At 42.5% G+C, this 18,475-nt stretch overlaps 1 protein-coding gene across 1 annotated transcript in view; it reads right to left on the bottom strand.

The window, feature by feature from the left end:
* LOC140717107 (signal peptide, CUB and EGF-like domain-containing protein 3) overlaps positions 1-18,475 on the bottom strand; it is a 384,562-nt gene that overhangs the window by 20,030 nt on the left and 346,057 nt on the right. Inside the window, 7 exon segments of the mRNA XM_073030336.1 lie at positions 2,367-2,534; positions 4,394-4,555; positions 5,918-6,121; positions 12,289-12,453; positions 13,080-13,193; positions 14,015-14,107; positions 16,545-16,661. Coding sequence (XP_072886437.1) covers positions 2,367-2,534; positions 4,394-4,555; positions 5,918-6,121; positions 12,289-12,453; positions 13,080-13,193; positions 14,015-14,107; positions 16,545-16,661 — 1,023 coding nt within the window.

Raw genomic sequence — 18,475 nt, 5'->3', positions numbered from 1 at the left:
AACTTGCACAACTCCCACCCCTCTTTACATCGGCAGAACAGCAGTGGACACTGCATTCGGTTTCAAACTCCTGGGAGTACACATCCCACGCAAGCTTGCGTGGTCCCAGAACAGATTCTACACAATCAGGAAAGCTCACCAATGCCTCTGCTTCCTGAGGAGACTGTGGAGAGCTGGACTTTGCACATCCGTACTCACGTCATTCTACAGAACTGCCCAAAGCATCACCGGCACCAGACTCCCTGCCATCGAGAACATATATACAGCAAGGTGCCAGAAACATCCTAAATGATCCCACCCATCCTGCTCGTGGACTGTTTATCCCACTCCCATCAGGGAGCAGGCTACATGGCATTCACGCCAGGACCACCAGACTCAAAAACAGTTAATTTCCACACCTCCACCCCATAACCCACCCCTTCCACCACCACTACTTTATCACCTTTGTACGGACACTCCTGTGCCTAGCATCACTTTATGGACATACAATCAATGTACAGAAGCTATCTTACGTATTTACTGTATATTTATTGTGTTTTCTTATCATTGTGGTCTTTTCTTATTGCTTTTCTCATGCTGCATCAGATCCGGAGTAACAATTATTTCATTCTGCTTTACACTTGTGTACTGGAAATGACATCAAACAATCTTGAATCTTAAATTTAATGTCTATTGACCTTAAAGACAGGTGATCACAAGATATAATTTTATAGCAGAAGCAAGATTAAACCCCCAAATCCAACAGAACTATTATTTAAAGGGAACAGCCCATGTGGATTCATCTTTATTGATCATGTAGCAGACAAACTTCAGTGGATTCCCAATGTTATTACAGCTCTCACCGATAGCAGATAAATAAATTATTGCATAAAATATACACAGGTTAGGCAGAAACCAGAAATATACCAAAGAATTTTGTTACTACCTGAGAAATGAGTGACACAAGCTTTTTTTGGTGATATGGTTTAATAAAAATTGATTGTAACTGTGAATATAATACATGACACAAGGTGCATAATTGTTCTGTATTTGACATCTCAATGTACTGTGCAGAGAAAGCTGGATTTGTGCTGGGGATGCCTCAAGAGTGACTGGACGATATTCTTTAGTTTTTAATTGCACGTGAACTGTCTGGGAATGGCATTGGTTTTGCATGCAGAATCAAGCTTTCATAGCACTTCTGAGATTTGTTAGAGCTTGGCTCAAAGGGCATTTGATTAGCAGGTCCTAGTCCATGGAATTTGATGCTGGGAATGCTCCTTGACCAGGTCACATTTAATGTTTAATACAAATGAAGGTTTCCTTCGTGCAATCCACCCTGTCAAGTCAAGATGCAAATCGGCAGCAATCTTAAACCTGCCACCCAAACCCGTGCCCTACTACTACAGAATGACCAAATTCTGTTCCAGCCCAACCTTTTCTGACCACTGATTCTTGACCAGTGACAACCTTCTTCATCTGAGTGCATGCTGTTTGACTGACCCCACCCCCCTCAAGCCACTACATTGGCAACTGCCCTCCTGATCACTGACCTGCTCTGTCTAATGAGCGCTGCACCCTCTACACGTGCTTACTGATCTCTGACTGCCAAGTATCCTAGATCCTCAGCACTACCCGCACTTACATGTCCTGTGCCTCCCTTTCTCCCAACGACATAGACTTACAAATTCTTTTCCCCACGGAAAGGCCTTCAGTTCAGTGGCGCACGGTGCCTTCTGCCTTATGAACCATTAGGTCTGGCAGGCAAACAAGAATTTTAAAATATATATAGTCTATTCATTTATACCATGAAACAATTTTACAAATGTTATGAATATTCACCAATGTGAAGAACTAAGGGAGGAAAACAAAATTTGGGAGACAATACTGGTCCACTTTTATATTGCTGTCAGACGACAATTGGCTGAGTAGGATACAGACCATCTGTTGTCTAGGAATAGAAATAACATTTAAAATGTCAGATAGACATAGCAACCTTCTAATGTACAAACCACACCGAGCAAGAGAACCTACCATCTTACTGGCACCGACTGAGGGTACATCTCACACTCCCTACAGAAGGCCTCAGTGTTCCAGACTATGGAGTGGAAAATCAGTAAACTTTGATTAGTATTCAGATCTTCTTGCTGGAGAATGCCTGTGTTGATTGCTCTGCAAAATTTGCCTCTGACTAAATTCAGGATTATCTCTCAGTTCTGTGCTCCTTTTCTGCAGATGATACATGTTCTCCAGGTGAGAAAAGTAACTGTCACTGAGTGAGCTAGTAAGGACTTCAGAGGGGAAGGGATAAGTTTGTCAATGATAAATTTCTAAGTAGAAAGTGATGTATATGTGAAGCTTCCGGCTTCAATGCTTTTGCCACTCACCTTTAGTATCACAGTCCTGGAAGGACGAAGCTCCTTCGTGCTTTGTCATCAATCCTCCTCCACACTGGAAACAGAGTGTGCGGCCTGGTTCAGGCTGGTATGTGCCTCGACTGCACACGTGACATGGCTGAAACCCGTCTGCTGAATAATGTCCTGGGATGCATTGACCTGAATTCACAATAACAACACTGGATTTTCGAAAACTGGCTAGTCATTACCTAAACGGAATGACATGAATCACAATTCTTAGCGTTTTGTTGTAAACCAAGTTTTGGGAATGACGATACAATGCAGTATCTTTTTATATCTATGAGCGAGTTCCATTTGGCCAGATGTAATGAATGTTGTGATTGAGGTAACTAGTTAAGCACACTAAATAAAATGTGTTTCACAATCCCAGTCTTTCTCCAGAAGAATATAGTCCAAAGCCATAGACCAAAAGTCGCAAAATTTATTGCACAACACCAAGGCAGATTTATATTTAGTTCATCTTTGATTACTTTGGCCGAAGAAAGTGTCATTGAGGTGTTCTGACGTAGAGTGAGGTCTTGTTTACCCTTCAGTTGATACTGACAGGGATGTGCTGAATCATACTCTCCCCAGAAATAGAAGGCAGCCTATAGACTTCTTCCTACAGTCTGTATCTGTCAATTACAACGTTCATTGGAACATGCACAGGATTGTATGAGATGCTAAAGAGAAGGTGCTAAATATGCCCCATATAAACAAAAGACTTAGATGCAGGAAGAATATAGTGATGTTTTGTGTTGCAATTGTTGGGGCCTCATCTGCCCTGCAGTATGAGTGAGTGTGTGTGTGTGTGTGTGTGTGTGTGTGTGTGTGTGTGTGTGTGTGTGTGTGTGTGTGTGTGTGTGTGTGTGTGTGTGTGTGTGTGTGTGTGTGTGTGTGTGTGTGTGTGTGTGTGTGTGTGTGTGTGTGTGTGTGTGTGTGTGTGTGTGTGTGTGTGTGACTCACGTCAGCACGGATGAAATATACAGTACAGACAAATTTCATCTAACTATCTGCACGCACACACACACCATCAGTTTAAGATGGCGCTGGTAAAACCCTGTGATGCCTTACTGGTAGCAAATAAATCTACTAACTACTGTATCAATCACATCTTCTGTCTGGACAACAATCACTGCAACTTCCTGTTTGGAGTTGAACTTTTGAACCACCTGTATGACCTGGCATTTCTGTGGTATGAACTGAAGTTTCAAAGATGCAGGCTGGTTGTGGCATGAGTGTACAGGCTGAACTGACGTGGCAGGGCCATGGGCCTGAGAGCGAGGAACAAGCCAATGATTGGCCATTTGAGCTGTTTCAAAGTGGCAGCTCCGAGGTGGCAGGCCCGAGCCTGAGAGTAAGGAACAAGGCGACGTTCAACCAATTTAAGCTCCTGGTCAGAGTGGACAGGTCGGGTACCGGCCGAATCGAGGCAGTGGGGCCTGGGCCCAAAAATGTATCAAAGTAGCAGGGCCCTGAGTCCACAAATGAGGAATGAGCCAATGTTAGGCCAATCTCGGCGCTGGGCCAGATTGAAAAGGTCAGGGTGTCAGGGCTGGAAGCGAGGTATGGACCAGTTCAGCTCACTGTTTGGCGAAGTTTACTCGGCCCTGCACTGAACTGAGGCTGTGGGCTGCAACTAACAGGCTGCTGGACCGGATACAGTGATGTCTGTCTTCTTGGCTGGGAACTCACTTTCACGATCGTTAGTTCTGGATGTTATTCGTTTACTTTTTATTGTTTGCATGATTGGTTCTTTTTTTTTGCACATTAGGATATAGATGGTCTTTTTTTAAAAAAAAATGGGTTCTATTGGGTTTCTTCGTTTTGTGGCTACCTGTAAGGAGATGAATCAAGATTGTATACAGCTTACATACTTTGATAATAAATGTACTTTGAACTTTTGACAAAAAACACAAATAAACTTGTATGCCACCAAACTCACTAATGCCCCTACATCAAACATACTGACATCTACAGATGGGCACTTGATACCAATAAGCAGAAAGCTAATATACCTGTACAGACGCTTATGTTACGTGCTCCAGTTGGACCATGTCCATCAGCCCCAGGACAGAGATCACATGACAACTGTCCATCTTTCTCCTGGTAGGTGCCAGCAGGACACAGAACACATTTCTCTTGTTGGCCATGATAAAAGGATCCTGACGAGCAGCTGACTAAGAGATAAAATTTCTGGTGAGGAATCACAAAACTGCAAAATTCATCAACATTCATGTTAACTTCTGCAAAAAAAAATTTCTGATTAAAATATTCATATATTCAAAAAATGTAATGCTTTGTGACTGCTTATTACTCAAAGATCTTTCTTTGGTTATCACGTGAAGATATTCAAAATGTTCAAGAAATACGTATTTGTGTGTCTGAGGTTAGATTTTAAGTTCCATTCATAAAATACAAATTGTCACTTTAATCAGGTACAGTGGGTTTCCTTTCGACCGAAGCTACTCTAAAAATCTATAAATAATTTTGTCTCCTGCATCCTTCCCTGCTGCTAGGAAGGATGCTGTACAGCCACACTTTGACAGGATACCAGGCTCTCTCTGGTTCTCTCTCCCTTTCCTTTACACTGTCTGTTTTACTTATTGGAAGGCATCAGGTGCATGCTCATACATCTTGTATTTCTCATCCACACAAAATACTCTTCAAAACTAGAGTATGCACAAGATAGACTTTATGTTGTTGTGTAATAGAAGAGTTCAAATCAGCAAAGGCCAATTCACGCAGCAGGGTTCCTGCTCCCTGCATTTAAGGACTGTGCTCTCAGCTTTTCGAAGTGTTGACCTATTGAGTTACAAGGCCTACCTGTAATACCAAGAGTGTCAGTAACCTTGCAGCCCTTGTTTACATAGCTATGATTAACTTGCAATCTTTGGCAGTAAATGCTAGCGGATTACTGGAGAGCAGAGAGTCAAGTCCAAATCTGCCTCCACCCTATGGCCATATACTGTATGTGAACTTTCAGCAAGCTATCACTGGGAATATTCAACAGCAAAAACCCTGACTACTCTACATTCATTATGTTCTACATTCAATAAAATAAATTTAATGGAATCATGGAAAATTTGCAACACAGAAAGAAGTTAGCTCATTTGTAATATGACGGAATTAGCAATTACTAAATTGTAGTATATTTCAAGGCTGTTTGAAAAATTAGATATGGCACCACAGTCCAGCTGATACGTGATGCGTTTATTTTATAATAGAGTACCAGATCTGGCTGAAACAGAAAACAGTAAGTCTCTTAAACTGAGCAGTGGCTGGGAGCTTAGTTGTCAGCTGGCTGGAGGTTTAGAACTAAAGGACAGAACATAATTTACAGAACCATGCACATTTATTTAAAATTGCATCAACTGAAACAAACCCAGTGGAAGCTAGTTAAAAGTACAATGTTGTACTGAAATAAGCTTTATTAGTTCATGTTTGTTCATTATGAAGAAAATTGGCAAACTATGTTCTTACTTCATAAAGTAAACCAAATTTTATGATTAGCTGCCACCTTACTTAAAACACACACTTACCACACTTCCCATCGACCCATTCCTGCCCAATGTTACATGTCTCCTGTTTCTCAGGCATTTTTGCCAACTTCTTTGCCACTTCATACTCCATCCCCGAGAAACGAATGTGAAATCGCTGCTGATTAATTGATTTCTTCAGGGTTTTAATTGCAGATTTCAGTTTCTTCTCCATCTTTTGTCTCAGGCAGTTAATGTTGCAGCTACCTGCAGGGAAGAATTTCACTCCGTTAAAGTGAGGTGAATGAATTGGTGCAGGAGAGTGGATGAGTCTAGTTCTTACTGGCAAGTTGAGCAGGAGGCTGTAGGCCCAAGCTCCACTCTCACATTTATAACCTTTAGATTTTATACCTATTTCATTTCTAAGGATGTGCTACATTGTCACAAATACGTTTTCTATAATATAAAGACAGATGTAACATAAAACATTATTTGGAAGATAGAGAGTACTACTGACTAACATTGCCCCCAGAATCAGCATCAGTAAAAAAAAGTAGCTGGTCAAATCTTAGTTCTGTCTTTGTGAGACTTGTTAGCTGCCGTCTTTTCCTGCATAATGTCTGTACAGTACTTTAACAGATGTGAAACCACTGTGGGCTGTAAACTTGTCCATTATATTCTTCATCAAATATAAACTTGATTTACTTTATAAAATCTAGCATTTATTTTCTCATTGTGTGTGCAGAGGAAACCTTATATTATTTATTGTGAATTAGTAAATTGGTTATCTAAGCTTGTTAAAACCAGGGGGTGGAAATGGGGATTAGTTATCACTACCTATTAAGTGCTCCCAATGGCGTTCACTTCAAACAGCCTCTGACAACCCAGGTCCAGCTCCTGGCCTTCACATGTAGCTTAGCTACTAAGCCTGGTGGAGTTGCTTTTACTGACAGGAGAAGGGGCAAAAAGCAAGTTACTGGCATCTTAAAACCAGTCATTTTGGGCAGATGGGGTTCATCAGCCGTGGTTGGCAGCTCATCTAGGAGAGGGAAATCTCTGATCTCAAACCTCTGCTGCCTTGCGGCTACACCCACTCATGAGGAAGGCTTCGGGAGTAAACACTGAAGAAAAATCCGGAGCTGGAGTCCCTAAGACATTGATTGGCAATTCCTGTGATGCTGCTGGTGCCAAACTGTATTGGTCTTTGCCATTCCTTTGGATTCATCGGCTGTGTGGAGAGGGGGAGCCTCCTACATGGGCAACGGTTTGCTCTCCATATTGTACTGCCCTGGCTTGTGTACTGGTCCTGACCAATGGAGGGCCTCCAAGGTAAACAGGTTTACTCTTGTCACATGTAGTGAGGTACTATGAAAAACCTACCTTTCATGCTGTCTATAATCAATCGTACATTGAAATAGCACAAGGTAAAACAGTAACAGAATGCAGAATATAGGGTTAAGGTTCTGGAGGAAGTGCAGTGCAGATAGACAATAAAGTGCAAGGTCACAATATGGTAGTTTGTGAAGTAGAGTTAATCTCATTGTACTGGGGAACCATTCCATTGTCTTATAACAGGAGCCGTCCTTGAGCCTGAAGGTGTATACTTTCAGAATTTTGTACCTTCCCCTCTAAACTATGAGAGTGGGGAGAAGAGAGCAAGACCAGCATGGGCTGGCTGAGTTACTGAGGCAGCGAGTTGTATAGATGGAGTGTCAACCAGGCCTGTTGCCATACCACAGCATGATTCATCCGGACAGGATGCTTCCTCTGGTACCTCAATAAAAATTAGTGATGGTCAAAGAGGACCTACCAAATTTCTTTGGCCACCTGAGGGAGTAGAGGCCTTGGTGAGCTTTCTTGGCTGCGGCATCAACAGAGTGAGACCAGGACAGACAATTGATGTTTGATGCTCGGACCCCTCTCAACCTCAGCAGCATCGATGTAAACAGGAGCACATGCACCAGGATTGTTTAAAAATTAGAAAACAAAATGGTGGAAATCTTTAACAGTTTGAAACAAAGCAGATCAACTAGAATTTGTGGAGATATCAAGGAAGTCATCATTCTGGGTTACACCAACAGCACATCTGAAATACTGTTCTGTACACAGATGCTAACTCACCTCTCACAGGTTTACAGCCTTTTCTATTAAAGATAAAGATCCAGGCCAACTGTAAAATACACCCTGTGAAAGTTTGGACAAAGCTGTTTGTTCTTTGTTGTCAATTATGACCATTCCTGAATCCTTGTGGATTTTTTAACAAAACCATGGGAGTCAGACTGCTGGCTGGATCTTGGTGAAGGGGCCTCAGTTTAGTCCTGAGACTGGATCATGAACAGCATGAAGTTGCCTAATCCCAGAGTCATAGAGAAGTACAGCACTGAAACAGGCCCTTTGGCCCATGCCAAAGCCATTTAAAACGCCTACTCCCATCGATTACTATCCATGTACCTATCCAAACTTCTCTTAAATGTTGAAATCGAGTTTGTATGGACCACGTGCTGGCAGCTCATTCCCCTCATGTTCCCCTTAACTTCTCACCTTTCACCCTTAACCCATGACCTCTGATTGTAGTCCCACCCAACCTCAGTGGAAAAGCCTGCTTGCATTTACATTATCTATACCCCCTCATAAGTTTTTCAACCTTGTTTACATCTCTCCTGTAGGTAGGTGACCAAAACTGCACACGATACTCCAAATTAGGCCTCACCAACTTCTTATACAACTTCAACATAATATCCCATCTCCCTTACTCAATACATCGATTTATGAAGGGCCAATGTGTCAAAAGCTTTCTTTACAACCCTATCTACCTGTGATACCACTTCCAACGAATTATGGACTTGTACTCCCAGGTCTCTTTGTTCTGCCACACTCCTCAGTGCCCTGCTGTTCACTGTGTAAGATGTACCCTGGCTGGTCCTACTGAAGTACACCTTTTACTTGTCTGCATTAAATTCCATCTGCCATTTTTCCAACTGACACAAATCTCTTTGCAAGCCATGACAGCCTTCCTCACCATCCACTACACCCCAGTCTTGGTGTCATCTGCAAATTTGCTGATCCAGTTAACCACATTATCATCCAGATCATTGATACAGATGGCAGACAGCAAAGGACCCAATACCAGTCCCTCCGGCACACCACGAGTCACAGGCCTCCAGTCAGAGAGGCAACCCTCTACTACCACTCTCTGGCTTCTCCCACAAAGCCAATGTCTAATCCAATTTACTACCTCATCCTGAATGCCAAGTGTCTGAACCTTCTTGACCAGCCTCCCATGCAGGACTTTGTCAAATGCCTTGCTAAAGTTCATGTGGACAACATCAATTGCCTTGCTTTCATCCACTTCCCTGGTAACTTCCTCAAAAAACTCTATAAGATTGATTTGACATGACCTTCTGCACATGGAGCCATGTTGACTATCCTTGATCAGTCCATGCACTTCCAAATATTTATATACGCAGCTCTCTAGAATACTTGCCAGTAGCTTTCCCACGAGTGATGTCACTCTCAGGCTCACCAATCTACAATTTCCTGGTTTATGTTTTTTAAACAGTGGAACAACATTGGCTATCCTCTAATCCTCTGGTACCTCTCCTGTTGCTAAGGAAGCTTTAAGTATCTGTGCTAGGGCCCCAGCCATTTCTGCACTTGCCTCCCACAGGATCCAAGGAAATACATTGTCAGGGCCTGGGGATTTATCCACCCTGAACTGCCTCAGGGTAGAGAACACCTCCTCCTCTGTAATCTGTACAACACCTCCTCCTCTGTAATTTGTACAGGGCTCAAGAAGTTTGAGCCTCTTTGCCTCACTCTGTGTCCATCTGCTGAGTAAATACAGATGCAAAGAGTTAATTTAAGATTTTCTCCATCTGTTTGGGCGCCACACATGGATGCCATTCTGGTCTTCCAGTGGACCAATTTTGTCCCTTGTTATCCTTTTGCTGTTAACATATCAGTAGAATCCATTAGGATTCTTCATCACCTTATCTGCCAGAGCAACTTCATGCCTTCTTTTAGCCCTCCTGATTTCTTTTTTAAATGTTCTCTTGCATTTCTGACACTCCATAAGCACCACATTTGTTCCTACTTGCCTATACCTGCTATGCAATTCATTTTTTCTCTTAACCAGGGCCTCAACATCTCTCAAAAACCAAGGTTCTCAACAACTGTTATCCTTCTTTTACTCTGATGGGCACATGCAAACTCTGTACTCTCCAAGTTTCACTTCTGAAGGCCTCCCACTTACCAAGATGGGGTCAGTTGTGCTGTGAGGATTACATTCCTTGACTTCTCTAGTGCCTTTAACACCATCCAGCCCAAGATCTTAAGGCACAAACTAACGGAGATGGGAGTAGACTCTCACATGGTGGATTGGATAGTGGACTACTTGACAGATAGACCTCAGTATGTGCGGTTGGGAGACTGTAGGTCTGACACGGTGGTAAGCAGCACAGGGGCGCCGCTGTGAACCGTACTCTCTCCGGTCCTGTTCACCCTGTACACATCAGACTTCCAATATAACTCGGAGTCCTGCCATGTGCAGAAGTTCGCTGATGACACGGCCATAGTGGGGTGAGTCAGGAATGGACAGGAGGAGGAGTATAGGAAACTGATACAGGACTTTGTGATATGGTGCAACTCAAACTACCTGCGTCTCAATATCACCAAGACCAAGGAGATGGTGGTGGACTTTAGGAGATCTAGGCCTCATATGGAGCCAGTGATCATTAATGGAGAATGTATGGAGCAGGTTAAGACCTACAAGTATCTGGGAGTACAGTTAGACGAGAAGCTAGACTGGACTGCCAACACAGATGCCTTGTGCAGGAAGGCACAGAGTCGACTGTACTTCCTAAGAAGGTTGGCGTCATTCAATGTCTGTAGTGAGATGCTGAAGATGTTCTATAGGTCAGTTGTGGAGAGCGCCCTCTTCTTTGTGGTGGCGTGTTGGGGAGGAAGCATTAAGAAGAGGGACGCCTCACGTCTTAATAAGCTGGTAAGGAAGGCGGGCTCTGTCGTGGGCAAAGTACTGGAGAGTTTAACATCGGTAGCTGAGCGAAGGGCGCTGAGTAGGCTACGGTCAATTATGGATAACTCTGAACATCCTCTACATAGCACCATCCAGAGACAGAGAAGCAGTTTCAGCGACAGGTTACTATCGATGCAATGCTCCTCAGACAGGATGAAGAGGTCAATACTTCCCAATGCCATTAGGCTTTACAATTCTACCGCCAGGACTTAAGAACTTTTTAAAAGCTATTATTAATGCTTTTTGAGATAGTGATTTAGATGCATATCATATTTTTTTACTGAGTTAAGTATTGTATGTAATTAGTTTTGCTACAACAAGTGTATGGGACATTGGAAAAAAAGTTGAATTTCCCCATGGGGATGAATAAAGTATTTATCTATCTATCTATCAATCCACACTTGCCAGGTCCTTCTGATACCATTAAAAGTGGCTTTTCTCCAAATTAGGACGCAAAGTACTCCCCTACACAAACTTCTGTCACCTGCCCCATCTCATTCCCTAATCGCAGATCCAGTATTGCACGTGCTCTCTGTGGGGCTTCTACGTACTAATGAAGGAAACTTCCCTAAACTCTATCCCATCTTGCCCTTTTACATATGGGATTCCCAGTCAATATGTGGAAAGTTAAAATCACCTATTATCACAACTTTGAGTCTGATCTCTTTACAAATGTGTTCCTCTACATCTGTCAGACTGTTGGATGGTCTGTGATATAGCCCCAATAACATGGTCATACCTTTCTTATTTCTCAGTTCCACTCATAATGCCTCACTAGTTGAGTCTTCCTGTCTGTCCTGATGGAAATCCTCCATGATATTTTCCCTGATAAGTAACGCCAACCCTCTTCCTTTAATCCCCCCTGCTCTGTCACTTCTAAAACAATGGAAGCCCGAAATGCTGACCTGGCAGTCCTGCCCCTCCTGCAACCTGGTCTCACTAATGGCTGCAACTTCATCATACCAGGTGTTGATCATGCCCTGAGCTCATCCACATTTCCTATGATACTTACGGCAGCTCAGGACACCAGTCACACCATGCGCAACCTCTTGATTATTCCTGACTTTGTCTGGGGTCTTAACAACATCCCCACTGTTCTGGCCCTCTGGTTCCTATCCTCCCACAACTGTACCTTCAACCCCACCGTGCAGCATTAACAAACCTTCCCACAAGGACCGGAAGTGCTGAGTCCAAACTGGCCTCACTCACTGTGCCCGATTTTAGCAAAAGAGACTGGAATTGGGAATCCAGCTTGCATTCTCCTCCTTAAACCAGAGACAAAATAGAGGTTAACTGCAGAAGAACACATATTTTCTCGTTGTCGTTTGGTTCAGGAAAATCTCACTACTTTTTACTTTAACCTGCAAAAAGTAGAAAACAACAACAAAACAAAAATCACCTGTTACATCTTCCTTTCTTATTTCTGCTTCAAAGTCCAGTGTAATGCGAGTCACTTCTTTGCCTGGAGGGTTACGGGTCCGGCGACCTTTTGCTTTCTTGGAAGAATCACACTTTAGATTTATAAACGTAACTTGGCAGTTGTCTGTACAAGGGAATGTGCCTCCTTCATAACATGTCAATGAAATAAATAACAAAAAGTGAGAAATTTCCCAGACACTGCCAACTGTTCTACAACAGAAAAATAGACAATTCTGCTGCCTAATTTTTCCCGGGTAGGTTTGATCACTCAATGTATAGCAATTCAGGAAATTATTCAGTAATAATCCCTTTCTTGTTTGTGTTACCTTTGTATAAACTGCAACTGCTTTACCTGAACTTTACCTGAACCTGTGACGACATTTCTAAACTAACTTATGAATGGGTAATGTTATGGAAAAAATTGAATTAATGAAAGGCTTTATACACACAAGTTCATAATTCTTTATCTCATTTCTCCCTTTTCCTCTCCAGTCTATGTCTTAGCTGAAGGGAGCACAATTATCAGTAGGACTGAAAATCAGCACTTCTGAATGCGATTCAGGTGATTAGTTACATCATTCAGTCCAAGCACTGTAGCCAGCACGAGAGATGGAGACCAATACCCCGCCTGATGACCACACGGGAGCAGAGCAATTAGTAAAAGGAATATTTTGACTGAGACAGGAGTTGCAGGCTCTAGAAGGAGACAAAATGGAAAACCATTATCAATAAATAAAGAAAAACCGAAGACTGGTATCCAAAACGTTTTACCTGTGATAACTGGATGCCCACTGTCCTGTTTTCCCTTAATGCGTGGGTGAAGGTGACACTTGGCATCCTTTATCTTGAACGAAGCTCTTTGTTTGACTGGGGGAGCTAGAGCCTCTAAAAGGAAACAAAAGTATTCAAAAAACATCTTAAAGCAGCATTACAGAGAAAAAGAGGATGGTCTTTTGTTCACTGTTCAATGTGTAGGTGACATGATGTACAGCAGTAGCAGAACATGGGAGAGCTCTTATGAATTGGCATCACATTCAAAATGCTGGAGGAACTCAGCAGGTCGGGCAACGCCCATGGAAGTGAATAAATGGTCAACAATTCAGGCCTAAACCCTTCTTCAGGACTGGAAAGGAAGCAAGAAGACGCCAGAATAATGTGGGGGGAGGGGAAGGAGGACTAGCTAGAAGGAGATAGGTAAAGCTGGGTGGTGAAAACGGTCAAGGGCTGGAGAAGACAGAATCTGATAGGAGAGGAGAGTGGACCATGGCAGAAAGGGAAGGAGGAGGGGCGCCAGATGGAGGTGATGGACCGGTGAGGAGAAGAGGTAAGAGGCCAGAGTGGGGAATAGAAGAAGAGGAAAGGGGAAGGATTATATTCCCCCGAAATGAAAAAATGATGCTTATGCCATCAGGTTGGAGGCTACCCAGACAGAATAAGAGGTGTTGCTCCTCCAGCCTGAGACGGTCTCATCGTGGCAAAAGAGCAGACCGTGGATCAACATATTGGAATGGGAATGGGGATATTCCTGAGGCACAAATTTACATTGGGACAGCATGCTCCCTGCGTAACCAAGCGGATTATCTGAAAAATATGGGAGGGGGTGTCTGTGAGTGTTGTACCTCAGCAGTTGGAACAGGACACAAGCTGAATCCCACAGGTCTGAACAAAATGTTTTAAGACAACGTGATTTGATTTCAGGGGCTTACCCACACAGCCTGCGTTGCTGGTATTTTGTCGCTGATGAGCGGCGGCTCTGCGTGTTGGAGCTCCGCAGCTCACCGTGTAGCTGTTATCGGAACCTGGCGTGAAGGAAGAAAGAAATACTGAACACATTTCATTGATAACAAATCACTGATTGGAACTCCGAAATCATGAAGCTTCACATTGAGACATAGCGTACCCTTCTTTGATGCTGACATCCTCCGCTAATGAATTGCTCTACTCAAATAAAATGAGACAGATTTTCTTTCTGCTCAGCAGTGGGGGGATAATAAACTTCTGCATCTGCATTTTAAATAATTTTAATACCCAAGTTCATATTGCTATGATTATGTAGTTTAACCAAATACTCTATTGCCATGTACTATATACTGTAGTCATAAGTGAAACAATATGGGCTAGAAATTCCCTCATGCTGGGGGTTAAAGATGGGCAAAGGTGTGTTAAAAAGTGTTGCTAGAGAAAGCATGGAAGGTGCAAGAGCCTGTTGCTGTGAAAATCTACCGAGTACAAAGCCATTAGAAAGGAGAGAAAGAGTTAGGTCATGAGTCATTGGAGAAGGGGGGAGGAGCTGTGAGATTATGGTAGAGAGAAGCTTGAGGTAATGGGTGTGGGTGAGAGTTCAGGACTTTTGGGGGTCAGGTAGGAGATTGGCAGGAGGTTAGAGGAGTCAGTCAGAGGAGGTTGGGCTGCTGTAGGGTGGCGAGGAGGGCTGAGGGCCCATGGAGGACTTGTAGAACTGAACTGTTGGAACAAGACTACACTGTTTAGACTGAGGATAGTGGAGGCCATCCAACGGGACTGAGGGAAATAGACAGGAATGGGATGCCGAGATCTATGGATCCACTGTAGGACTGGTCGACAAATGGGCTTAGGTGGGCATTAGCCAAATGATCTGAGATGGAAAGTCCATATGAGAGTAGCTGCTGGCAGGATTTTGGAAGATATATCTCAGCTTGAATTCCACCATAAGCCCATTCTTTCTGCAATCGAACATGCTCCAGAAGGCTGGGTAAAGGCAAAGGTTTTCTTAGTTGATTTCTGTTAGAAACGTTGTAACTGCAGCTGCAAGACCTCCCATATTCACTATTTCTTACCAAAAGAGTAGAAGTATTCTGCTCAATTACTTCCACGTTAGACAGAGTGATTTCTGCTGTTTTAAGTGATCATTAACACATAAAGGGAACCTTCCCTGGTGCATGTAATGCATCACGATCTCAGTGTGCATCGAATGGCATCTTGCTCTGGGTTTGGGATGTTGCTGATATGTTCATCTATGCAAAAGACAGAAAATGCTCAGAAGACCAGGCAGCATCTGTGGGGAGAGTGAATCACAGACACTGCTTGACCTGCTGAGCATGTCCAGTATTTTCTGTTTTCATTTTACACTTACAACATCTGCAGCTTTTACTTTTGATTAAGTGAATATCCTGCTGGTTTTACAACATCATAAACGCTGGTATTGGAGAGGGTTCAGAGGAGATTTATGAGAATGATCCCAGGTATGACATGGTTATGAGGAGCTTTGATGGTTCTGGGCCTGTACTTGTTGGAGTTTAGAAGAATGGGGGGGGGGGGGGGGGGAGAGTCTCCAAAATTGAAAGGCCTAACAAAGTGGATGTGGACAGGATGTTTCCGATAGTGGGGAGCCTAGAACCAGAAGGTATTGCCTCAGAATAGAAGTTTGTCCCCTTAGAACAGAGGTAAGGAGGAATTTCTTTACCCAAAGGGTGGTGAATCTGTGGAATTTATTTTCACAGACAGCTGTAGAATCCAAGTCATTGAGTATACTTAAAGCAGAGGTTGATAGGTTCTGAATTAGTCAGGGTGTCAAAGGTTACAGCAGAAGGCAGGATAATGGGGTTTAGAGGGATAATACCCCAGCTATGGTGGGCCAAATGGCCAAATTACACTCCTAGGTCTTGTATTTAACACAAAAAAAGGTTCAAAATTTGATACCGAAACAGCTTTTTATTGACAAATCTTCCATACCTCAGGTAGAAGGAGAACAAAAGGTTATTTACTTCCAAATGACCTTGTTAAAAATTAAACTTTATCATAAGTAATCCTAAAACATCTTTTCCTGTAGGTTTGCCAACTTTTTCTGGTTTTATGTCTGGTACCATAACATAACCGATCTATCTCCAGGTTTCTGCCACTAGTCTCCCAACATACCTGTACTCAATTTCCTTCATTAGTTGGAAAGTTTGTAGTCTTGAAACATATTCATTTGGATGGTTCTTAACCATTCGTCAAACTGCCTTTCATATTAATAAACAAGTTTAGAGAAAAATTTGAAGTATGTTATAAAAGCTTACCGTATATGCTTTATATTTCTGGTTTTCTTGCATTGGTATTCTTTAGGCAATTAATTAATTACTGAAGACTCCAGTGAAATCCTGGAGGATTAGCAAACTTGAAAAATCTCCAAATGTCCCTCAGTGTTGTTCAGCGTTACCGGGCTGCCAAACAGGATTGTGAGCAGTTGTGCTGCTTGTGCCACTGCGTCATGCTTACCCGCTTGAAAGTGAGCCTTGGATGCACAGCTGAGGGAGCAGGTCTCCCTCTTCCCACTCTTGATGCAGGAAAGTTGAGCTTGAGGTGGGTTGGATTCCGGCAGGCACTTTACTGCCTCTGAAAATGGGAAGGAATGATTTTCAAACACCACAAAAAAAACTAGGAGGAAATTGTTAAAAGAAATTTTAGAGGTTAATTCTGACAAGATCTTACAGAAGATTAAAGTTAACAGAAAGTAAGATCAGGTAAGGGTGTGAAACTGGATCTGATATTATCAATTTCCTGCTGAGTGAGTTAGATTAAAACTCTAATGATTCTAAATGTAGTGTGAACAGCTGGTTCCAATCTCCGAGGTAACTAAAGGATCAACAGCTCTTGCTCATTGGAACTTTCAGAATGAGAGTAAATTAATCTACTGCAATCCACTTCCCAAATTTTGATTAAACTAATATCTTTCAGAGTTAAGTGCAATCTAAGTTTTACCAAGGGATGCAGAATGTATGATTCTTCACGTCAAGTGGGCTCCCTTCTGATTTACCATGTTGATGACTTTAATTTGGACAGCCACATGGTCGAACACTTGGTTGAAGTGGTTTATGTTTCCTGAGACGTATATTCTGACCTCACATATAAACGCTGCAGGGAGGAGCTTGATGAAGAGGGTCAAAACCTTGTATTGACATTGAATGCTGAGAGGAGAGTGTCATCGATGGCTGGGTTTCAAGCCAGGACGTAGTGTCTGTATTAATATTATACTATTTACAGCACAGCCTGAAAGTAGTTTTGGCACTAAATCCTACTCCAAATTTCACAAGGGAAGGGATGTGATGACATAAGTAAGACATTGTATGATGAGATGTAGATCTTAAATAACCTTGGATTGAAATTGCACAGAAAAAAAATGTTGACAGAAAACAGATCCTGACCTTGTATATTTAACTTGTGGATTAAATGATGTAGCATTATACTAACCCTAATGTACTGGCCTCTCTTTCCCCAAGGGTACTTCTTTATAATTGTCACTGATTGACAGCAATATTCCTTTGGTAGTATAAACAGTAACATTTTAACAATAACACATATGAAATTAATAATTATAAGTGGAAACATACAGTGGAACTCTTCCAATCGGAAAGCAACGTTTTAGAGGGAAACGCAGCTGCACATTATTCAGTGGGTGGAGATATCCAATTGTATAGTGATGCTCAACATTACCCCATAGAAAATTTACTTACATTTAAGTACAATTTAAACTGACAGCCAGATGGATGATGTGATTTATGTTTTCTGAAGTACATTTATGTAGAGTGAAATGCCATTATGAACACATGCAGGTCACTCTGAGAATTCAACCGGCTTCTTCCAAGTGTAAGTTGTGCATGTGCTCCTGACAGGATTTCCACATCAGATGCCCATCAAACTGTCATTCCCCATCCAATGTTCCTATGCAGAAATTAGATCAATCGCCCCTGGGGGTAACCATGGCTAGCCACTCCCAGAATCACCTGATCTTTACAGTGCTAAACCAGGCTGGGCCTTCACCAAAACACATCACATCTTTCTTTCTTTGAGAGCTACTGTCATCTTTCCACCATGCTGCTCTGGTACTGAACCTCAATACCTCCCCATCCACCACCTGACTGTCTTGATTCCAAACTGATTGTCCGGCAGTCCTCGCTCCTCATATTGGGCACCACGTGCATGCAGTCACAAGAACCACCCGTGCACCCTTCATGCATAAGTGCTTTCTTGAAACATTAATTCCATAAATGACATTTGTAGATCATTTTCACAGATTGATCCAGCCACACAATTAAAACTATTAGATTCTTGCAATTCTTTACATCTATTGCTTTAATTTTGTTTCTTACCATACCTTTGGTGGAACAAAACAGAGCTAATAATCTTACTAACTAATATTTCCATATTGT

This window comes from Hemitrygon akajei, chromosome 27 (assembly GCF_048418815.1).
Source record: "Hemitrygon akajei chromosome 27, sHemAka1.3, whole genome shotgun sequence".
NCBI lineage: Eukaryota > Metazoa > Chordata > Chondrichthyes > Myliobatiformes > Dasyatidae > Hemitrygon > Hemitrygon akajei.
This window is presented reverse-complemented; position numbering and strand designations above follow the sequence as displayed.